The following is a 24,543-nucleotide window of genomic DNA, read 5'->3' on the forward strand; positions in this document are numbered from 1 at the left end:
TTTAAAAGCATCAATTCTTTGGTGCTCAGCCTTCTTCACAGTCCAACTCTCACATCCATACATGACCACAGGAAAAACCATAGCCTTGACTAGACAAACCTTTGTTGGCAAAGTAATGTCTCTGCTTTTGAATATGCTATCTAGGTTGGTCATAACTTTCCTTCCAAGGAGTAAGCGTCTTTTCATTTCATGGCTGCAGTCAGCATCTGCAGTGATTTTGGAGCCCAGAAAAATAAAGTCTGACACTGTTTCCACTGTTTCCCCATCTATTTCCCATGAAGAGATGGGACCAGATGCCATGATCTTCGTTTTCTGAATGTTGAGCTTTAAGCCAACTTTTTCACTCTCCACTTTCACTTTCATCAAGAGGCTTTTTAGTTCCTCTTCACTTTCTGCCATAAGGGTGGTGTCATCTGCATATCTGAGGTTATTGATATTTCTCCCAGTAATCTTGATTCCAGCTTGTGCTTCCTCCAGCCCAGTGTTTCTCATGATGTACTCTGCATATAAGTTAAATAAGCAGGGTGACAATATACAGCGTTGACGTACTCCTTTTCCTATTTGGAACCAGTCTGTTGTTCCATGTCCAGTTCTAACTGTTGCTTCCTGACCTGCATACAAATTTCTCAAGAGGCAGGTCAGGTGGTCTGGTATTCCCATCTCTTTCAGAATTTTCCACAGTTTATTGTGATCCACACAGTCAAAGGCTTTGGCATAGTCAATAAAGCAGAAATAGATGTTTTTCTGGAACTCTCTTGCTTTTTCCATGATCCAGCAGATGTTGGCAATTTGATCTCTGGTTCCTCTGCCTTTTCTAAAACCAGCTTGAACATCAGGAAGTTCACGGTTCACATATTGCTGAAGCCCTGCTTGGAGAATTTTGAGCATTACTTGACTAGCGTGTGAGATGAGTGCAATTGTGTGGTAGTTTGAGCATTCTTTGGCATTGCCTTTCTTTGGGATTGGAATGAAAACTGATCTTTTCCAGTCCTGTGGCCACTGCTGAGTTTTCCAAATTTGCTGGCATATTGAGTGCAGCACTTTCACAGCATCATCTTTCAGGATTTGAAATAGCTCAACTGTAATTCCATCACCTCCACTAGCTTTGTTTGTAGTGATGCTTTCTAAGGCCCCCTTGACTTCACATTCCAGGATGTCTGGCTCTAGGTCAGTGATCACACCATCGTGATTATCTGGGTCATGAAGATCTTTTTTGTACAGTTCTTCTGTGTATTCTTGCCACCTCTTCTTAATATCTGCTGCTTCGGTTAGGTCCATACCATTTCTGTCCTTTATCGAGCCCATCTTTGCATGAAATGTTCCTTTGGTATTTCTGATTTTCTTAAAGAGACCTCTAGTCTTTCCCATTCTGTTGTTTTCCTTTATTTCTTTGCATTGATCGCTGAAGAAGGCTTTCTTATCTCTTCTTGCTATTCTTTGGAACTCTGCATTCAGATGTTTATATCTTTCCTTTTCTCCTTTGCTTTTCGCTTCTCTTCTTTTCACAAGAGAAAAGAAGGCCTATTTGTAAGGCCTCCCCAGACAGCCATTTTGCTTTTTTGCATTTCTTTTCCATGGGGATGGTCTTGATCCCTGTCTTCTGTACAATGTCACGAACCTCATTCCATAGTTCATCAGGCACTCTATCTATCAGATCTAGGCCCTTAAATCTATTTCTCACTTCCATTGTATAATCATAAGGGATTTGATTTAGGTCATGCCTGAATGGTCTAGTGGTTTTCCCTACTTTCTTCAATTTAAGTCTGAATTTGGCAATAAGGAGTTCATGGTCTGAGCCACAGTCAGCTCCCGGTCTTGTTTTTGCTGACTGTATAGAGCTTCTCCATCTTTGGCTGCATAGAATATAATCAATTTGATTTCGGTGTTGACCATCTGGTGATGTACATGTATAGAGTCTTCTCTTGTGTTGTTGGAAGAGGGTGTTTGTTATGACCAGTGCATTTTCTTGGCAAAGCTCCATTAGTCTTTGCCCTGCTTCATTCCGTAGTGAAACGCAAAGTACAGGTTATTGACAGTCTAGTTAAGATTTCTGAAGTTTAGTTAAGATCTAAGATATTAGGTCACAAGAGATTAACTTATCACATTATTACAAGCTAAACAAAAGAGATCATCCTGAGATAGGAGACAATGTGCCTCTGTGCCAGACACCTGGTGTTTGTCAAGTGGAGTAAAACTGAGCTTTTGTTCTTACCCAGAAGCTCCAAAGACAAAGCTAGTGGCAAAAGCTGAGCTCTGCTAAACCAAAGAGATAAAGTACCCGCTCTTGAGGTCAAGAAAGACTTCCCTGTTTGCACATGTGCAGGAAGGCTTCTTGGGGGTTGAAAAGGGAGGGGAACCCACCCCTTAAGTGTGGACATGCACCCATAGGCCTCTGTGGTGGGATCCACCTTAGAGAAAAGTTGCTCACACATCTTGGGGAGGGTCCATGGACCAGTCAGGGGTGAAGAAAGAAACAAAGTAATTGGCCAAAGGTAAACAAAGTCCCAGAAAGACTGTTTTATAAGTGATTTACATCACCTCTGTACTGAGCTCCTCCTCACTCAGGATGCTCCAACTCCTCTCCGGGTGTGTCTCTCTGCGTAGTTTCTGACATACTGCCCTCCTCACTAGAGAGGATGCCCATACCCTTTTTCTCTGGGTGTGTATCTCTGCCCTGGTTCTGAGTTAGATAAACAAACTGTTTTCCTGTATGCTTTCCCATACATTGTGCTATGTCTCTAATAATAAACTTTGTACCTGTTATTACAGTTTTTCTCTCCTTGAAACATTCTTGCTTTCAAATAGGGGCAAGAGCCAGGGCCACTATGCTTCTGTCTCTAGCTCCTGGTGGTCTAGTGGCTAGGACTCTTGATTTTCATCCAGGTTATCCAGGTTTAATTACCAGGAAGGGAACCCCACCCTTCAGGACCACTCACGTCTCTTCAGGCTCTCCCTCTGAGATCAATCCTAGCTTCAAACTGCTTCTTCTCCAGGTATTTCCTGTCTCCATTAAATGGGGTCAATACTTTTTAAAGTTATGTTAGACTTGTGCCTCCTAGTTATTACTTAAAGAGATGCAAAATGAAGAATGGTATATCTACTTATGCCAACTCATGGCTTCACACTTCTATAATCATTTGTTGAAAAGATTTCAAGACCCAAACAATCACAATTATGACTTGGCAAAGAAGCTAACTCAATGCAGTAGAGTTCAATTATGTTTCATATTCAACTCCTTGTGAGATGAATAATTCGATTATATTTTAAAGCTTACTGATATTTAAGCAAATCTGTTATAAAGAGCATTCAGAAAACTAAAGCTATGCTTAGACTATATTATTAATCTTTATTTAGAAGTTGTTAAAAAACAATGCAATACTTTTCCCAGAGGTGAAACCAGAGTGATGACTCAGGTTCATCTGTAGTAACCATTTCCTGGATTATTAATTTCATAACACACATTTTTGACACAAAACAGAGGTCATTTTCATCATTTACCATAAATGCTTTGTTGATCTAGATTTAGAACAGCCAAAAACTCTTTGACTGATCCACCATACAGTATTTCCTTCCAATGTTGGTATAAATATTCATATTTTAGTTACAATAATATTTGTAGGTGACAGCAATACATCTACCACTGTGAATAGCACACAAGACTACTCAGAATTATAAAAAGACAAATTGAAAATATCCATAGTCTCATATTTAAATCTTTAAAGGCAGTTATAAATATCCACAGAAAATACCAGAAGAAATCAATTTTGCCAGACATATAGAGTGATACATGGAATAGGCAGATGATGCCCCTTTATTTAATTTAGTTCCCCAATTTTGAAATGCAGAGTTCAAATTTTAATTAATAACTAATTTAAGGATTTTCATTTCTCAAAAGTTATTCATGGATATGACCTATTTTCCCTTTAAATAATAAAAATTATTAAGATACTTGAAACAAAACAATGAAAAATCTGTGGATTATTAATATTATATGGTGACAAGGATTCGACATACATGACTATTGATTTTAATTCTTACTTTCCATTAGGTGCCAGAGAAAAGATAGCACTCTTTCCCTCTTCATGTAGTGACTGGGCAACTAACATAACATATTTCATTGGCTTTTCCAGTATATTTCCAGCAGTCCAGTTAACATGACTCAAAACTACTGGGAAAGACAGATGGAGAAAATCTGCTCTCACTAAATATTATTTACTGTTATTTAAGAGAATCCACCGGCAATGCAGGAGAGGGCTTTGATTCTTGGGTTCGGAAGATCCCCTGGAGAAAAGAAACAGCAACCCACTCCAGTATTCTCTGCCTGGGAAATCCCATGGAAAGGGGAGCCTGGCAGGCTATAGCCCATGGGATCACAAAGAGTCAGACATGACTGAGCAACTAAACAACAAAAGCTTAACATTATTTAAGCTTAGTGCCTTTGTATTAAGAGGTCCATTCTTTACAATCATGGACATGAAAAATGGTTACTGACTTACCTTTTGTTCTTCATATGCATCTTTCAAACAAACATAGTTTGTTACTGCTCTCATTGCTATTGGTAATTTTCCAATTGCCTTCAGATCAATAGGCTTTTTATGAGCAGATATGATGAGCGTGTTCATCCACCAGTAGGTTGCTTTTGACAATAAATTCACGAACGGTTGGAGAAACCTCACACCCAGATCCTGGAGGTCTTCAGGGGGCTTTACTTTCTGCGGATTCACGAAGAATACATATCTCTGTGATAAGAAAAATTCCAGAACAATTAACCTGATTCTTTTCCCACACATTAAAAATAAATTTTTAAACTTTTTTACATTTTCATTTAATGAAGCTAATTTTTACATTTTCATACTTCTTTCCATCCTTTTCTGAAATATTCTTCTTAGAAAAAAATTCCCTTTTATTGTGACTAGATTCTAGTTAAATTCCAGAATTTCATATTTAATTACACTTAGGTGAATGTTAAAAAATCAATTATTTCTTTAAAAGAGTTATCACTAAAAATCAGTCTTTCATGATATCCTTTCCTGATATTTCATGATATTTAGTCAACTAAATGAAGATTTTTACACTGTGCAGATTGCTTAAATGTTTTATCAACAGCATTGTTGAGTCACTCTCTATTAATTTGTGGTCTGGCTGATGTTTGCTGTTTCCACTATCCATGGCAACATGTATCTTGCTATTCATAGCAAATTCAGAGTGCTCTGACAGAAAATGAACATTGAAAAACAGGTCACTGGTATGTCACACAATGTAACAGGCAGTGTTATATGGCTGGAAGTAGAACAGATTTGTAATCACAGACCGGGTATGAGATTTGATCATGTTACTTTGTTTATAAAGCTAGAGTTCTGTCTACAGAAGTTTCTTCATCAATGAAGTGAAGAAAGTGGATTAAGTTATCTTCTTATCAGCTTGACATTTCTGAGAATACACTAGTTTGATTGAGCCAGGTTTGCTTTGGACCAATTACAAGTGGTAGAATTTCCTGATGAAAACAGTTTAATCTATAATATGGACTAAGCATAATTGTTTGGCACATCCTAGGCACTCAATCAATATTTGCAAGTGAATCAATAGATTCCAGGGTTATATTGAGATTTCTGGAAAATTAATGGTCTGAACTTAGTAATTGCTCAACTTTATATTTGTACACATAAACGATATATCATTGTATAGGCTCTTGAATACTAATGATGCCAAGCTGGCCATGATCTCTAATATTTGCTTCTGAACTCCAGTAACTAAACAAAAATTATTAGATACCCACTCTGACCCGAATGACATTGATCTCCACAGCCATCAAGAGTCCATTCAAAATGACCATTATGCCTGTGATGCAGAAACGCAGGTCTGATATTCCCCAACCAGACTGCCAATATTTGACCAGCTTTATGGTTTTTGTGATAAAGGCCATTACCCAATACAGGAATAAGGCTGGAAAATTAAACAGAAAAAGAAAAGATACAACCCGTCACTGCTATTTTAAAGATTTTACTGAAATCTCAATATAAATACAATACTTTTTAATAACAAAGACAATTTAAGATATTCTATTTTCAGATAATTTTGTTTGAATTAATCCAGATATGAACAAAGGCTGCAATCCCAACAGATGTGATATCTTCATCGTTGCCAAACCTTATTAGCTAGAAGGAAGTCACAGGTCCACTCACACTCAAGGAGAGAGGATTATATAGTATGAACACCAGGCAGAGATAATGGAAGGGGTATTTTCACACACTGAGATGTCTAGACATCTCAAAACATTTGGAAACTAAACAATACATTTCTAAGTAACCATATGTTAAAAAAGAAATTACCGGGGAAGTTAGAAAATATTTTAACTAAATTATAATGAAAATACTGCAGATTAAAAATTTAGGAATTGTAACTTAAACAATACTGAGATGAAAATTTATGGCTTTAGATATTTATTTTAGAAAAAATAAAAGATCCAAAATCAATGACCTAAAGTTTCCACCTTAAAAAGGTAGGGAAAGAACAATGAACAAAATGAAAAAATGAGAGATAATAGTAAAAAATAGCAATAAAACAGAAAAAGAATAATTGAGAAAATAAACCAATAAGGTTGACTATTTAAAAGATCAAGAAAATTGATAAGTCCCCAGCTAGACTGATCAAGAAAACAACACAAATGACCAATATTAAGAATAAAGGAAAAGTTATCCCTGTATCTCCTATGTACTTAAAATGGATAATCAGGGAGTATCTTGAACAACTTTATGACAATAAATCAAAAAAAATTTAGATGAAACAGAAATTTTCTCAAAAACTGTAATTATCAAAACTGACATAAACAGAAACAGATACTCTGAAGAGTCTATTATAAAGAAATAAATCTATAATTTAAAATCCCCTCCTTAGTTAAAACTCCAGGCCCAGATAACTTCACTGATGAATTTTACTGAATTTTTAAGAAGTAAAATTAATCTCACACAATGCCCTTCATTAAACAGAAATAGCGAGCATTTTCCAATTCATTTATGTATCCCAACATATAAAAACCTGGCAAAACTATTTTGAGAAAAAAAAAAACAACCAATATCCCTCATGATTGATGTAAAAACCCTAACATATAAACTCTAGCAACATATAGCATGGGTAACAAACCATGACCATGTGTGGCTTAGCCCAGTACGCATGGTTACTTAACCATTTGAAAAATCAGTCAGTGAACATCAGCAGAAGCACCTTAACAGCAATATAACAGTTACAACTGATGCAGAAAACAAGTCTGTCAGTAAAATATGAGCTACTCACGATTTTTAAAAAAAGAAACCTCTGAGAAAGCAAAGCTTTGCATAGCAGCAAACTTACTCACTTGATAAAGTCTTATATAAAAAGTCTATATCAATTCTGTAATTAAGTACAAAAGATTACTTTTCTTCTAAAATCAGGAGCTAGATAAGGATTTCATCTCACCATGTTTATTCTGAATTTTACTAGATATTCTCCCTAGTGCAATACAGCAAGAAAAATAAAAAAGAAAGCATAAAGTTTGAAAAGAAACAAATATAACTGCCTCTATTTTCAGATGGCATGTTTGTTTATATAGAAAATCCCAAAAAACTTACAGAGAAATAAGTTAAAGTAGTTTTAATTATTTTTTAATTGAATTTCCAAGGTAGCAAGATGTAAGGTCAATATACAAACCCAATTGCATTTATATAACGGCAAAACAATTGGAAAATAAAATTTTTAATACAACAAAAAACCTAGTAATAATTCTTAGCAAGACATAAAAGACCTTTACATTAAAATTTAAAAAATATTGCTATAAGAAATGAAAGATCTATAAAAGTAGATAATAAACTGCAAGACTCAACATTTTTAAGATGTCATTTCGTCCCCCAAATTATTCTGTTCATTCAGTGCAATCCCTATCAAAACCCCACCAGGAATTTTTTTTTTTTTTCAGTAGAAACTGATAACCTGATTCTAACCTGCACATGGTAATGAAAAAGAATTAAACTATCCAAAGTAGTCTTGGGAGAAAAACAAAGAAAACAAGCTATATAATCATAATACATGACTTCAAGACCTCCAAAGTTATAGTAATCAAGACAGAATAGTGATGACATAAAAGTCCATGAATGGATTAAAGGAATGGAAAATATAAAGGCAAGAAATAGATTATATTTAAACAGGCACTTGCTTTAATCTTTTACAAAGGTCCCAAAGCAATCCAATGAGAAATATAAAGTCAAGTTTGCAAATGGTGCTCAAACACATAGATGTACATTTGGAAAAAAAGTAACTTGACACCTTATATACCATCCACACAAATAACTTCAAATGGGTCACAGTCCTAAAAATAAAAACTGAAACTATAAAGAGTCTTAAAAAAAAAAAAAACAAGAATATACGTGGGAAGTATATTTTGAGGGAAGGCAAAGATTTCTTAAGAGACAGAGCAGTAATTTTACATGAAAAGATGATAAATTATACCACATTAAAATTAAAATCTTCTGCTCATCAAAAGACCCTATTAAGTAAATGAGCTTGCAAGCCACAGACTGGGAGGGAAATATTCTTAAAACATGTGTCTAATGACATACTAGTGTCTAGTATATACAAAATACTGCTACAACTCCATAATAAAAGTGTAATGCCATAAAAAGTGGCAGGAGATACGAACAGGCACTTCACAAAGATAATAAATGGCCAATAAACTCATCAAAACTGCTCAAGATCATTAGTCAGCAGGGAAATGCAGATTATAACCACAATGTGTTATCAGTAAACACCAGCATGGCTAAATTAGAAAATCAAGATCTTCAAATGGATGTGAAACCACTGGAATTCCCATACGCTGTTAGTGTGTGTAAAATAAACCACTGAGAAATGATCTAGTAGTTTCTCACAAATATAAACATTCATGTTACTTACCCTTTGACCCGGCAATTCCACTCCTAGGTATTTACCCAAGAGAAATAAAACATAATTCACACACAAACACAAACAAAAAAACCCCTTGCACATGAATGTTTATAGCAGCTTGTTTTTTTTCATGATAGTCAAAATCTGGAGACAGTCCAGGAGACTATTAACAAGAGAATGGAAAAACTGGAGTATATTTATGGAATATTTGTGGTATATAACAGAATATGATCCAAAAATCACAAGAACAAAATACAACTGAAACTACGTTATGGATGAGCCTCCAAAAATTCTGCTGAGAGAAAGCAGTCTTAGAAGAGTTTACACTGTATGATTCAATCTACGTGAAATTCTGCAACAGGCAAATCTAATCTACAGTGAGAAAAAAATCAGATTAGATGTTCCGCTATAGAGATGAAAAAAGGACTGATTAGTAAGGAGCACAAGAAAATTTTCAAGGATGATGGCAACACTTTAGATCATTACAGAGTTATACAGGTGTGTGCGTTTAGTAGATTAAGATTTCTGTACTTTGGTATGTAAATTTTATCTCACAAAAAGAACTGCAAATATTTAACTTTAGCTAATAATGTACATGCTGAAATAATCAGGAAGTGATGAACATCAATTCCTGCAACATACTTTAAAATGCATCAAAAAATTGGGATGAATTGATAGATGAATAGAGGAAAGCAGATACTTGATAAATAGAAGAAAATAATAGAAGAATTTAGGTGGTAGGAAAATGAGTATTCATATAATTCTTTCAATTTTCTATATGTTTGGTGATGTTTATAATGTAATGTTGGGACAAAATTACTAGTTCTGTGTTCTAAAAATGTGTGACTCTTCTAGATCCAAATATTCCTCCCTCATGCGAAGAGTTTACTCATTGGAAAAGACTCTGATGCTGGGAGGGATTGGGGGCAGGAGGAGAAGGGGACAACAGAGGATGAGATAGATGGCTGGATGGCATCACCAACTCAACGGACTTGAGTTTGAGTGAACTCCGGGAGTTGGTGATGGACAGGGAGGCCTGGCATGCTGTGATTCATGGGATCACAAAGAGTCAGACACGACTGAGCGACTGAACTGAACCAAAAGTAAGGAAAAAGTTAGATAAGCTTTTAATTCTATAAGTCCTTTCAGAAATATGATCAGTTTGTGCCCTCTGGCTTATATCTACATAAAAATTTAGAGCAGGATTCTGACTGCATTTCTCTTAAAATATTATTAAAATGCACATCTCCTTTCTAATCACATCTTATAACTCTTATATCCTCATCAGTTTTTCAGAAACATTGTCTAGAGTATCGAATTCTCAATGTTACATTTATTTTTGCTGTTGCCTTTCTGGGCATCTACATCAAAAGATTTCTCTGATAATGCCTGACTACCATGTTGAACCAAACAGGTTTCTATTGAGATAATTAGGATTTGGACAAGCCTTTTAAATTAATATTTAATTCTGACAACTTGTCTTTGTTTAATTACCTTTACCAAATCATATAACGTGATGCAACACAGAATTAAATAAACAGCACTTATCACTTATGCACTTCAAATTTTGATGCCTGCTGGATATGCAAATAAAATAATATTTGCACGGTTTAATTATTCCTTTTCCTAATTGTAGTAGTCGATGTCATTTTCATCAAATAGCAATCAAACCAAATCCATAAACCTTAGAAAACTAAACATTCACACAAACACATACAATCTTGCCTACTATTTTAGAGGACACAGAGGCCCCGGCAGCCCATGCATAATCCATGTTCTGTAATCTTCATCTCAGCTTTCTGTATGAAAGTGTCCATTAAGGAATGCAAGGATGGATCAGAGTATTATATTTATAACTATTTGGGATGAGTTCAATCATTTCAGCATAAAGCAGAGTATAAAATTGGGAAAACTTTAGACAGTCTCTGATTTCCACAGGACAAGAAGGCAAGAAAGGCTTAGAAAAAATAATGCTAAGCAGGATGCCGAGGTGAAGGGCTGTGCTCTGGGGGCAGCTGTTGCTCAGGACAGTATTGTTGTTAGCATACAATGGAGCACACTCTGCTGCAAAGAGCCTCCCTGTGCCCCTACATCTGTCTCGACAGAAATCCCAAGAAGAGTGTGACATGCCCACAGTATCCATTATGAAAGACCTGGGTCTTTGGAAATGCCTCAAGACTCCCAAGCCAGAGTCAGAAATACACAGAAATAGCTGAGGTGACTTGCTCATTAGATGTCCTGAGGGGATGGAGTTTTCACAGCCTAGAGCAATAAACAACTGACTTCATCTCCACATTGAATGGGAGACTAAAGAGAATAAATTATTATGGTTTTCCCATGCCTTCCAGTCCAACCATAGCTGAGAGCATTTACTCTGAGGAAAAAGAAAACCAAATAGTTCTTTGGGAAAAAACAACAACAGCACTTGATCATACTCACCTAAAAGTAACTTAGGAAAATTTGATGTTTCAATATTATGATAATATACTATGGATGTGGTGGTAGCAACAAATCCCATCACCGCAGGCATGAAGAGGTGGAGATGCCTCGACTCCCGCCGTCTACAGAGAGTGGTACAGTGTCAGTGTCTACAGCTGAAGGTTCAGACAGTTTCTCATTGTTGCTTCCAATTTTTTCATTAAAATGCTCCCTTACCAATATTTAAAATGCAGAATGAGGTATTTTATATACAGAATGCTAAGAGAACAAATAAGGAAGACTACCTTGAGTGCTCAATCACTAAGTCATGTCTAACTCTTTGTGGCCCCATGGACTGTAGCCCGCCAGGCTCCTCTGTCCGTGGGATTTCCCAAGCAAAAATACTGGAATGGTTTGCCATTTCCTTCTCCAAGGGATCTACCTGACTTAGGGATCGAACCCATGCCTCCTGCATTGGAAGGCAGATTTTTTTCCCAATGAGCCACCAGGGAAGCCCAAGGAAATATAATTCTGCTGAAAGGGTTTATCCTAACATGGAGGGTTGGATAAATACAGCTAAACAAAACACTACAATGCTTACAACAAAAGCAAATAGATAACTATTCCTACATTGAAGGGCAGAACTGCTGAAATAATTTAACCTAAAGCGAGTAAAAACAATAAACTGAATATGAACTCTACTGTATGTGAAAGTACATTTATTCTTTTGATAGTTTTCCCAAACGTTATGGTCTTCAATGGGTTTCCCTTGTGGCTCAGCTGGTAAAGAATCCTCCTGCAATGTGGGAGACCTGGGTTCGATCCCTGGGTTGGGAAGATCCCCTGGAGAAGGGAAAGGCTACCCACTCCAATATTCTGGCCTAGAGAATTCTAAGGGCTGTATTAGTCTATGGGGTCGCAAAGAGTCAAACACGACTGACCGACTTTCACTCACTCATTCATGGTCTTCAATGATTTCTCCACATTCATTAATTCATTCAACACATGTATATGTTTGTTGGTCCAGACACTGCATTAGATTGTGGGATACAACAATGAACAAGATAAGATAGTGTCTGTGGCCACAAAGTCTAGAGTCCACTGAGAAGAACAACTGGAAACAAGAAATTATAACATAGGTGAAGGGACTGGGAATTCATGTAGAACTAGTGCCTGAGACAGAGAAAGCCCTGAAAGAAGTGACTTCTAAACTGAGACCTTAAGAATGAGGAACTGCTACTCAGAGGAAGGATAGGAAGACTGTTCCAAGTAGAGAGTCTAGATATGTTCAAGAGTTGTGGCTGCTGTTGTTTAGTTGCTCAGTTGTGTCAGACTCTTTTGCAACCACGGGGACTGTAGCCCACCAGGCTCCTCTGTCCATGGGATTCTCCAGACAAGAATACTGGAGTGGGGCTGCCATTTCCTCCTCCACTGGATCTTCCCGACCCATGGATCGAACCCACGTCTCCTACATTGGTAGGCAGATTCTTTGCCACTGAGCCACCTGGGAAGCCCATACATTCAAGGGTACTTTAAGCAATTCAGTGTGACTGCAAGGACATGACACTTCATTCTGAGGGCAACAAAGAGCTTCAGTTAGATCAGAAATATGCCAGGACAATGGGCAGATAGCCTTCAATTCCATTTGTATTAAAAATGCCATACAGCTAAACATTTACATTTTCTCAAATGATTTAAATGTATTAGTACACAGATGATATCAAGAAGAAAGTAAGTAGTCTACGAATGCGGAAAAGAGAAACAATTTAGGAAGGTCATATCAGAAGAGGTATAGCTGACAATGGGAACTGAAATATAAAAAGAAAGCCACTCATCAGGAAACTGGTGGAAGAGCACTTAATAAGCAGGGAATAGAATGGGCAAAATTCCAAGAAGTTTAATGTCCCTTAAATAGAAAGTTTGAGTTTGGATATATTATGAAAGGCTTCATGTGCTGTGGTAAGGAGCTAAAATCTAATCTTGCAGAAAACACAAATACTTTAACAAGGAAGTGGTACCATCAGATTAGGGTTTTAGAAACAGATCAATCTGGTAGTAGTAGTATGGATAATGGAGTTGGCAGGTAATATGTGTCTGAGGTGAGAGGAGAGACACAAAGGAAGGACAGTAGTTAGGAAACTACGGGGAGAGGCCTGATGAGAGATGATGAAAGCCCAAGTTAAGCTTTGGCAGCAGTAACATGGAGGAAATAATACCTTTGGAAAATGTCAACATGGATAGGACTTTTAATAGTGTTTGAGTATGAGTGTGATGGTGATGGCAATGGGGAGAATAATCCCCAGGGTGCTTGAGTAGATGATGGTACAACCAAATAAGATTTAGAGAGGAAAAGCCCATTGGAGAGAGGAAGCTAATACGTTTCAACAGGAATGTGTGGATTGTGAAGGTTTCTAATAAATCTGCAAAAGAAGCTGTCTAACAGGCAAGTGTATGCAGAGATTTGGAGTCATGAATACTGACAGGATAATGAAAATGTGATAATATTACGATCATGTAAGAGTTGGCTTACAAAACACCAACTACCTCCCAGAAATAGTTCAAATAATCAAAGAGAAAAAATAGGAAATAAATATTTCATCAGTAAAAAATTGAAAATGCTTATAATACTCTTTAATTATTAAAGAAAAGACAGAACTAAAAAAAATAATATTTAGAAAATTTAAAAATAAGCATATTACCTGTGAAGGCCTATATAATGCAGTTTAAAACCATACCCAGAAGAAAGTTTGTAATCGTAAACAAATTCAATAAGAAATTATTATAATAAATAAATTAAGTAGTCAATTCAAGTTATCTTGAAAAAGAATAACAATCATCAGTAAGGAAGGCAGTAATGAAGGATTAATAAAGACAGCAGAAGCTACAGTAAGGTTTATGTTTATAGTATTTTTTTTTAGTGATTTTTAACCATACTAGCACAGAGCCGGACACGACTGAAGCGACTTAGCAGCAGCAGCAGCAGCAGTACTTTTTATTAAGATTCTTTTCATAGTGTTACTGCTCTCCTTACAAAGTAGTATAGGTTTTGAGTGGTGCCCCAAACTCTATCCTTTCCTTTAACCTCTCCTATTTTTTGTAGAAGGGAATGGCAATCCAGTCCAGTGTTCTTGCCTGGAAAATCCCATGGACAGAGGAGTCCGGCGGGCCACAGTCTACGGGGTTGCAGGGAGTCGGACACCACTGAATGACTAATACTACACTACACTACTATTTTTAGAGAATAATTGGCAGACTTTGGTATTCTGGTATAAATATTCAAATGGTAGATATATAGTATTGAAGCATATATCTCCCATTATGGTAGAAAATCTTTAGTCAGGAAAGTTCAAGAGAAAACCAAAAACTATATATCACAGAAAACAATTTCAAAAAAGAGAAAATGATGGAAAATAAAAACCTAAATGAAAACACAATAATAGTGATTTTAATGCACACTTTTATAATTTGAAGAATAGTAAAAAATAATCAACACAAGGACTTGAGTAATCCAATCAGTAAATTCTTAATGCTTATTAATTATATTAATTAACCAAATATATGACTATCTTGAAAAATGCGAATAAATTCCCAAAGGTATTCATTTAACGAATGACATGCTTTAGTAATAAACTAATCAAATTATGCTGAAGAGCAAACTAAAAATGATTCTTAAACCTAGACGGGTTTCTCCACTGGAATCACAAATTATTTAGACAGAAGTAAAAAAAGAGAACACTTCTTATGAAAATCTGTGTAAAACAGGATGTATTTCTATAAAAAAAAAATCAATAGCTTTAATATTTGTATTACTATTAATTTAAAAAATCCAATATTCAATTAGGAAAGTCTTTGCATCATTTCACTTATAGTGAAACTACAGTGAACATCTGTGGTATTTTAAGTAAAAAATAGTTCATAAAGTTTTGTTTTAAAAAAAAGAAAGAAGGAAGGCATAATCAGCAGGGTCTTAATATAATAAGTGTGTTAAAGAGGAAAAGATATCCATGAAAGTGTCATTAATATTCTTTGGCATTCTTGTAGAAGCAGCTTCCATACTAGGACAAGGTAAGAGAGAAACCAAACTATATCTTCCAGTTATTCAGAAATACTGGAAGATGTCTTTTTTTTTTTTTTCTTCCCCCCTGGTCTTGCCTTATAGCTTGCAGGGTTCTTAGTTCCCTGACCAGGGATCGAACCCATGCCCCTGGCATTGGAATGCGAAGTCTTAACCACTGGACCACCAAAAAAGTCCCTGAAAGACGTCTTTTTAGGAGTTCTGGATGAAAAGGGCAAGGATCAGAGTCTGTAGCTAAAGAATGGGAGAGGCTACACAAGATCAAGAGCGTATTTCTGCTTGTTTTAAGCATGGGTCTCTTGTATCACTACCGCTATGAAACAGGTTTCCCCCATAAGTATATATCCTCATTATTACCTCAGCCTCTGTCCTAAAGTCTCTGAACCTACATATCAACCATGAGGCTGGAAAGGAGGAGCCATCTCTCCCTACTTGATGTCAACTTTTTAGGACTCATGGGACTTCTACTATCTTCCACTTTATACAAACACATAATAACATGGAAGGTCAGCCCATATGGTAAGGGAATTAAAAAATGAAGACTACAATCGGCTATGCTAATACAACATACGGAGAAGGAATGGCACCCCACTTCAGTACTCTTGCCTGGAAAATCCCATGGACGGAGGAGCCTGGTAGGCTGCAGTCCATGGGGTCTTGAAGAGTCGGACACGACTGAGCGACTTCACTTTCACTTTTCACTTTCATGCATTGGAGAAGGAAATGGCAACCCACTCCAGTGTTCTTGCCTGGAGAATCCCAGGGACAGCAGAGCCTGGTGGGCTGCCGTCTATGGGGTCGCACAGAGTCGGACACGACTGAAGCGACTTAGCAGCAGCAGCAGCAATACAACATAACATAAATATGCCAAAGAGTTGTAAGCAATTCTCAATAAAAGAGTGGCTGATAAGCTTCTAAATGCTTGGAGAGGAGACTTAGGGTCTTTAATTTTCCTTTTAATCAGAAACTAAGATGTGCACATAAATGCAAAGAACTGTCATAAAACATTACAAAATAGATGGCTCCATGACAAAAGTCTCTAAGTTTCACTCCTTGTAAATTGCAACAGAAAAACATAAACAGATGTCAGGGGAGGTTCTTATTAGATAAGAAGAAAATGAGTTTTGAAGCTTTCATTTCATAGACTTTAAAGATTTTTTCCTATCAATTCTTCAATGAAAGATACACCATTTAGCATAATTTCATAATCGAAGTTTTCCTATTACTTGAGTTTATTTTCTATTATTATGTAATAAAAATATTATCATGCATTATGTTCAGCTTTATAAATAGAATTCATTACATTCTAACTGCTTAATATAAACTTCTTTTATAAGAAAGACAAAATTCCTTTAAAAATAGGGGTTTTATAGCAAATCATGATTTTGAAATAATTATGTACTCTGCCTCAATTTGTAGTCATATCCTCATTGATTCTCAGGCTCTTTTAATGCCTGCCTCATATATCTCTGCAGTTTTACAAAATAAATAGAAATATCTGAGAACTGGTTATATATTTATACATAAATATATTAGACTTGGATGACAAGGAAATCAAAACAGTCAATCCTAAAGAAAATCAACCTTGAACATTCATTGGAAGGACTGATGCTGAAGCTGAAGCTCTAATACTTTGGCCACCTGATGCAAAGAGCCAACTCATTGGTAAAGACCCTGATGCTCTTAAAGATTAAGCGCAGGAAGAGAAAAGGCGACAGAGGATGAGAAGGTTAGATAACATTACCAACTCACTGGATGTGATTCTGAGAGATAATCAAGGACAGGGGAGCCTGGCATGCTGCAGTCCATGGGATCGCAAGGAGTAGGGCATGACTTAGCAACTGAACAACAACAACAAATATGCCAGTTAGAGCTATATGTTAATACAGACAGTCGTTCTTACCATTTATATTTGTTTTGAAAAATAAGATAATCACTGAGGTGTTTAAATGGAGAAAACTTTCTGCCAGTGCTATGTAGATAAAGAAACAGAAAGCACAGCAATGAGCACAAACCCCAAGATCTGAACTTGTGTTAGTAGAGAAAGGATACAGTACAGAGAACACAGGACAATAGGCATGTGTATCGTATAAAATTGGTGACTGCTGTGGCGCCTAATAAGTTATAACCAAAAAGTTAAGGCTGATTTGGTACGCTCTTAGCTACTATCCATATCAACATGTCCACTAGGATAGTGTAATCCCATTAACTAAATGGAGTCACTTACGAATCTGAAACAATGCCTTCTGCTATTTCACAAACATGCACAAACAGGAGGGCAAATGTAAGGATCCATCTCAGGTTGTGTCCAGGAAAATGAAGCCATGTGTTGTGATGAATTTGTACCTTCGAGCTTTGACTCCCCCACCCTGAAAAAAAGAGAAAAAGTAAAGAATTAATTATAATCATGAAAATAATTTACATTGTGATATGCTTTGCAGATCGGGGAGAGGAGGTCCTAAAACCTTATTCCTTTCTAGGGCAGCAACATAAATCCTTCTCTATTTTCATTATGTTAAAAAAAAAAAAAGGAATAATTTCAAAGGATTTTTCCAAGCTTCCCTAAGCTAACACATCAACTTTGCTGTCTAGCTCAGGAATAACAAACTCTGGGTGACAACCTGGTTATTTCATGCTCATCACAATTCTTACTGATAGATCTCATTCATTCAAAATAAAAATAAATTAATGATGACGTTAATAAAAGCAATTCAAAGTCTCAAATCTTTCAAAAGATGGGATCTGTGGGAGGCCTAACCAAAAAAATAAAATGGCCACATCTGGTAACAAGATATAGGGCCGACTGGCTGTGTCAGCTCTTACTCACACGCATGCCATGGAATAAAAATCATAACCCATGACTCAGCCGGCGCTGTTCAATAACGCTACTGATATTTTCTGAAAGAAAGCTAAAGCTTTGTTCATTGATGAGATTTTAAGGAGGCTCAAGAACATTACCTGTTCACCCTTAGCTCTTCATTGAAGAAAAAAATTAAGTTACCAGATTACATGTTAGAAAATGTTGATGGTTTCCCCTCAAAAAGAGTGCAATGCCAACTCATATATGATGTGCTAAGACAAGACCCTCCTTCTGTCTCTTGTCACCGCTGTTTGTTTCTTTTTCCCTCTCTCAATTTTTCAACTATAGAGAAGTCCCATAAACTTCAAGAATGAATGGGGTTGGGAGGGATATGAGTGCTAAAAGTACTGAAGGAAGAAATTTCTGTTTCTGGACAAAACGGACCCCTGAAGCATTCTTTGAAAAGAATACTGATTCATCTCTAAATTGTTCCCAAAAGAACTTCATTATTTGAAAATTAGTTACTTTTAACATATTTTACTATAATTTATGCTATTAAACTCTTCGAGGCAGGCTCTGGCTTTCTTTGCATCACTATAATTTTCCTTATACCTGATACTTCTTTGAGATTTATTTGTGATTTCTCACTAACCCAAATAGCCAAGATTATGAATAGTCTGCATTTTTAGCCATTTCTCTTTGACAATGTTAATTTTAATTCCACTTGATTATAATACCCTTTGTGAAGAATGCCAGCTTCTGTGTTCCATGGCAGAGATGCAAACAACACTGCCATAACGATTGCTCTCAATAAGTTAACTGGATGTCAAGAAGGAATTATTAACCATAGAAATACAACAAAAAAGAATGTTCTACTTTGGTAAGTAGGTTACTTACCAATGAACAATATTGGGAAAGTGATAAACAGCAGGAAGACATGAGGAACCAGGTTAAGGGCATCCACAAAGCAGGGATTTTGTAACACACCATCATAGATATTATAGGAAGAAATGTTGTTACCGCAGAATGAAAGGCTCATTTCTTCTTATATAGTTCACTCTAAAAGGGAGAGAAAGGAAGAAAAGCCTCTTACTACAAAAGTCTCCTTCATTAAATTATAGCCTTGGTGGTGGTGGTTTAGTTGCTAAGTCATGTCCAACTCTTGTGACCCCGTGGACTGTGGCCCACCAGGCTCCTCTGTCCATGGGATTTTCCAGGCAAGAATAGTGGAATGGGTTGCCATTTCCTTCTCCAGGGGATCTTCTGGACCCAGGAATCAAACCCGGGCAGACTCCTGCATTGCAGGCAGATTCTTTACCAACTGAGCTACGAGGGATATAGCCTTAAAGAGGTATTATTTCATAAAATTAACCCCCTTTATCTTTGTAGCTGAAGAAATAGGAAATCTTTGTGGTCAAAGTTATTTGAGAATTACTTAGAAAGGCCTTATACATCCTATAAGGTCCACTTGTCAATAGTGTTTTTCCTGATTAAAATATTCCATTTTAATTTGGAAAATACATTATAATTGATATCTACCAATAGTGCTACCTCCAAGGAGTGTTTGTCTAAATAAATTATCAAAAACCAAAAATGGTTGTTTATACAGAAAAAGGAGGGGAAGATGAAACTGACTGAAAAGTCAAAATGCTGTAATATCAAATCCTTTCCCATGGTCATTCATTGAAAATGCTTTCACAAACAACTTCAGCTGAACACAATTTACTGCAGCATTTCATTCACTGCAGGAAATAGTAATACCAAGAGAGCAATGTGGAGTCCACCAGCATACAGCCTTTCCCTGAACAACAGTAAAATCAAGTGTTTAAGACCAATTAAATATAACTCAAGTGACAAGAAAATGAAACTACACAGGTCCCAGAATCAGACAATATTTTTACATGAAATGCACTCTACTCAGATTTTGAAACAAAGGATGCCTTTTTATTGGAGAGCTGTATTCCATCAGAGGAGACATGGACACGCTGGGAGAAGAAACAGAGGACAAGATTACACACGGTCGTCTTAGCCATTGTGGGACACGGAGCTTCTACTCTGGCTTCTTCTCGGAATGCAATGGAGCCACTGAGAGGGTGGAGATGAGAGAAGTGACAAGCTCTGACTTACATTTTAAATGAATTCTTACTACCGTGAAATGCCACCAAGAGTTTTAGCGTTCGGAAAACTTCTTTATACTGCCTACCATTTATTTATTGCTGTGGAGTCGCTCAGTCAATTCTGACTCTGCCACCCCATGGACTGCAGCACACCATGGACTGAGCAGTCCCCCTCATGGACTGCAGCACTGTTTACTTCGCACCTACTAAATTCTGCGAACTTTGCATATACCATTTAAGCCCTCAGAACAATGAAGCAATATCTGTGGAGCTCTTCAAATTTTACAGATGATGATATGGGTGTTCAGATGCGTTCAGTAACTTCCCAACCAGTAGAGTAGCTGGAATCCACACCCACATGTGTCTGACTCTAAACCATGTTCATTCCACTCCATCATATAGCTCCTGACTTATATTTTTTAAAGAAACTTCTTATCTATTCATATTAAAATAAGTAGTATTTTATGATTTCAACCTCTCTGGACTTTGTTTCTTTTCCATATTTATGTCACCCTGGATTCTGAATTAGATTATTCAAGGTTGGCAACAATTTGGATAACTAAAGTGGTACCTCTTCTCTCTTCCCTTTCATTCATAATTGATTTAGCAATGGTCATGAATCATATAATTTCCTAGAAAGAAACAAACTGTGTTATACAGAAAAGATAGGCAGCAGAGGCAAACTATTGGAGAAACCAAATTTTAAACAAAATTTTTATAAAACATATGAATAGAAGAACTAGTTAGAAAGTCTGTGTGTTGACAGTCTGTCAATGGTCATATGGAATTCTTCTCATACATTATTTCTGGTAATACTTTTTTATACGCTCTCTAGTCAAGACCTTTTTTCATCTTTTTAAAAAAAATGTTATATTAAAAAAAAAAAACCTCAAGATCAGCTTATACACTTGCCAAATCCTTACCAACTGTTAAGATTCTAAGCTTAATAAGAGAATCAAAAGGACTTGAGCTTTTAAAATTATCAATAAAATGGAAGTTCTGAGTTTTATAATTATATGTTGGATATTTTGGATAAAAATAGAGGAAACAGAAACAAAAAAATAGCTTGTAATGGAATTTATAAGACTATTTCCTTTACTTAATAGAAATGATAAAAGGAAACTTTAAGCTTACTTAATTGAAAGGCACGCATAAACTGTTTCCTAGAACTAACTGGGAAATTCTTTTTGCTTTTTTTTCCTTTGCTTACTTTTTTTTTGTTTTTTCATTGCATGTGCATGCTCAGTCCTGTCTGACTCTTGTGACCCCATGAACTGTAGCCCGCCAGGCTCCTCTGTTCATGGGATTTCCCAGGCACGAATACTAGAATAAGTTGCCATTTCCTTCTCCAGGGGATCTTCCTGACCCAAGAATTGAATCTCCTGAATCTCCTGCACTGCAAGTGGATTCTTTACCTCTTGAGCCATTGGGGTTTCCCATTTTTCTTAAACTAGTTTTAAAATGTTATTGAAAGTTATAGTATATCAGTGCTTTATTCAATGCTACAACTTGATATTTCATCATGATCATTAAGGCAGCTGCTAAAATATAATCTGAATTTGCAAAACATAGATATATGTGTATATATATGTATATATATACACACTTAACTAGCTATAAGCACTGCCTGCCAGTTATCTAACCAATCTTGAAACCTACCAATTAAGTAACCTTTGGATAAATTTGTGTAACTGTGGAAAGAAAATATCAGAGAAGTACAATAACCTGAAAAAGTCCAAGAACATTTTTAGCCATGCACTTGATGTCTGGGACTTCAGGTATTAATTAAGTGTAAAAATATTTATTGATGCTGACCATGCAACTTGGGCACCAAGAATTCAACAGTGCACGTGGCAGAAACAGTCCCTATGGTCTTAGGCTGTATAAATCAGACTAGATAAAACCCAAAAGGTCTTGGTATAATGTAAAAGTTATGATTCAAAAGATTGGGAAATACATAATGACATAATCTCACTAAAGTGCATATGGATAGAGTAAAAACTTTAGAATGCTGTTTTCCTTCTGCCATAATCTTAAACCTCACATTTCCCCTTGGCTCACAACCTGCTCACTGTCTCTCACTGCATCTCTCCTTTTGCTTTTTCTTCTGCCTCTTCTTTCATCCTCTTCCCCTTGCCCTTTAGTCCCCTCCTCCAGACACCTAGCCTGCACGTGGCACACTCTTAACAGCCAACTCTTATTACAACTCAACATGAATAAAGACAGAGAAAAAGTAAACTTATTGCAGACCTGTTGACATTATTTGTGTTCACCTGAGGCATTTTATTCAATCAGGATTTTTAAACTAATTCTTAAATCTCCAACTGTCATTCAGGGTTTCCCTCCCTGGAACCCAGGGTAAGTTGGGGATACTTTGGGAAAGTATAAATTGCTGCTCTCCCCAGATAAATGCCCTCATGTGACACCCGACAGCCCCGCCCCTTCGAGCTTTCTAGTTCAGCTAACACTGACAGGCCCCAGCATCAAAGAGGAGAGAGAGGGAAGCAGGCCAGAGAAGAAGACAGGACATTTTTCTCCCCACAAACATAAACACACAGAAAGACGTTCAAGTGTTTATGACAGTCGATAGGGTTGGAGAATTTGACCCAGTGAACTTGGAACACAAACACCAAAAGTGAAACTCTGATTACAGGAATGGTCTGTAGAACAGATCTTTCTACAGGTCTTGGTGACCAAACTTATGATTTCATGGATATTACCCTCAGTGTTCTTGTGCCTTGAAATGCATCTTATAAAGTTCCACACCCTCAGGACTGAAAACATTTGGATTCAGTTGATGAATATAATATAAAGTGAAAACCAGCACTCTTCACTGTTCACCCAGCAAACAGTATCAGTTCTGATGGAAGAGTAATCACAGAGAATTTAACAAGCTGGTGACCCCTGAAGAAAGCACACTAAATGCAATATAAAAGCTTTCATTCTCACACACAAAATAACTCATCCTTTACTTATTCAGAGATTAACCAAATTACACTTGTGAGACAGAAACACGATATTTTAAAGAACTTATTCAGGGCTTTATCATCATCTCAGGTATGCTCAGGATGGGATCACTCAGGAAAACCAATGTATTTAATAATAAGTTATTTGAAGTTATTCAGTCCATGGTTTATAAAACATGAATTAAAAGATATTGGTCTATTTATCTATGAACTACAGAACCAAGCAGGAAATCATCAGCAAAAAGGACAGACATCTGATTTAGTGTCTGATCTCAACGCACCCATCAAAGTTCTGTTGCACACCAAAGGAAATGTTGAAACTACTAAGTAGATAAGATTCCTTACACAGACAGTCCAGTGGCCTTAAAAAAAAAAATCCCAAGCTGTAGAAATAAAGCAAGAAATAGATACCTTGGGTAATCGCTTGACGCTGCTTCAAACCCCTACTGGTGCACTTGCTTTACCTTCAAAACACCAGCTTCCTACTCTGTCTTTAAGTATAAATTTCAAAGCCGGACGCAGAACTCCTATAAAGCAAAGAGGGACAGAAATTAAGCAGAAAGTTACTTCGTGAACAAGACGGGAAATATCTAAAAGGAAAAACAAAACAAAACACAATTGTATTAACTCTTTGCACTTTATCCACTTGGTTTAACCAGGAGCCGGCCAGAGTTCTCTAAGTACAGCTGGAAACCTGATCCCCACGCCCTCTCTTCCCCAGGGCTGGGGCCGGGTCCCTTCAATCCTAGAAATAGCAACCGCGAAGCGCTGCGAGAGCGCGCTGGAGCCTTCCGCTTGCTGTTAGATCAAAATCGACAACCGAGGGTTATCCTTGAAACTCTTGAAATGAGATTTATGAAAAAGACACGGACTCACTCACCCCGAAGCCAGCGCTTTCCTTCCCCTGGCCGAAGCGCGCCGGGCGCCCAGCGGATTATTTTTAGGGCGGTGGGTGATCAGCTGCTGCCTCCTATCGAGTTTCTGGATTGCACACACTGCTCTGGGCTGGGGCGGACGCGGCCACTCCGAAGCAGGAAACTGAGCAGAAGCCCCGAGCGCAATGCCTGGGACTGGAGACCCTCCCCACCCCCGCTCAGCCCAGCCGTCCGCGCGCCAGCCACAAACTTGGGGCGCGCCTGACAAGGGCTTTAAGAGTGATGTGCGCCCCCCGCAACTCATTAGACACTGAAACTTAGAATCTACGCTTCCGTTATCCCCAGATAACGGGTGTGGGGGGAATCACTAACCTTAGTATAC

The 24,543-nt window shown here is 37.0% G+C and overlaps 1 protein-coding gene across 8 annotated transcripts in view; it reads right to left on the bottom strand.

Moving 5' to 3' along the window:
* Positions 1-24,319, bottom strand: part of ABCC9 (ATP binding cassette subfamily C member 9) — a 161,269-nt gene extending 136,950 nt beyond the window's left edge. For 6 of the 8 annotated variants that reach the window (XR_008711663.1, XR_008711639.1, XM_055571680.1 and 3 more), the window contains exons 1-7: positions 24,167-24,319; positions 23,698-23,813; positions 19,101-19,262; positions 17,631-17,772; positions 11,350-11,471; positions 5,777-5,943; positions 4,497-4,739 (exon numbers count right to left, since the gene is read on the bottom strand). Coding sequence is in view for 4 of the 8 variants with exons in the window: in XM_055571680.1 (XP_055427655.1) it covers positions 4,497-4,739; positions 5,777-5,943; positions 11,350-11,471; positions 17,631-17,772; positions 19,101-19,242 (816 nt within the window). In the remaining 4 variants the exon portion in view is untranslated. Of the gene's footprint in view, positions 1-4,496; positions 4,740-5,776; positions 5,944-11,349; positions 11,472-17,630; positions 17,773-19,100; positions 19,263-23,697; positions 23,814-23,914; positions 24,124-24,166 lie in introns of those variants that run through there. The other 2 variants (XR_008711662.1, XR_008711664.1) reach the window with 2 other exon arrangements.
* Between the last annotated feature and the right edge of the window lie 224 nt (positions 24,320-24,543).

The sequence above is a fragment of the Bubalus kerabau genome, chromosome 1 (assembly GCF_029407905.1).
Source record: "Bubalus kerabau isolate K-KA32 ecotype Philippines breed swamp buffalo chromosome 1, PCC_UOA_SB_1v2, whole genome shotgun sequence".
Taxonomy (NCBI): Eukaryota; Metazoa; Chordata; class Mammalia; order Artiodactyla; family Bovidae; genus Bubalus; species Bubalus kerabau.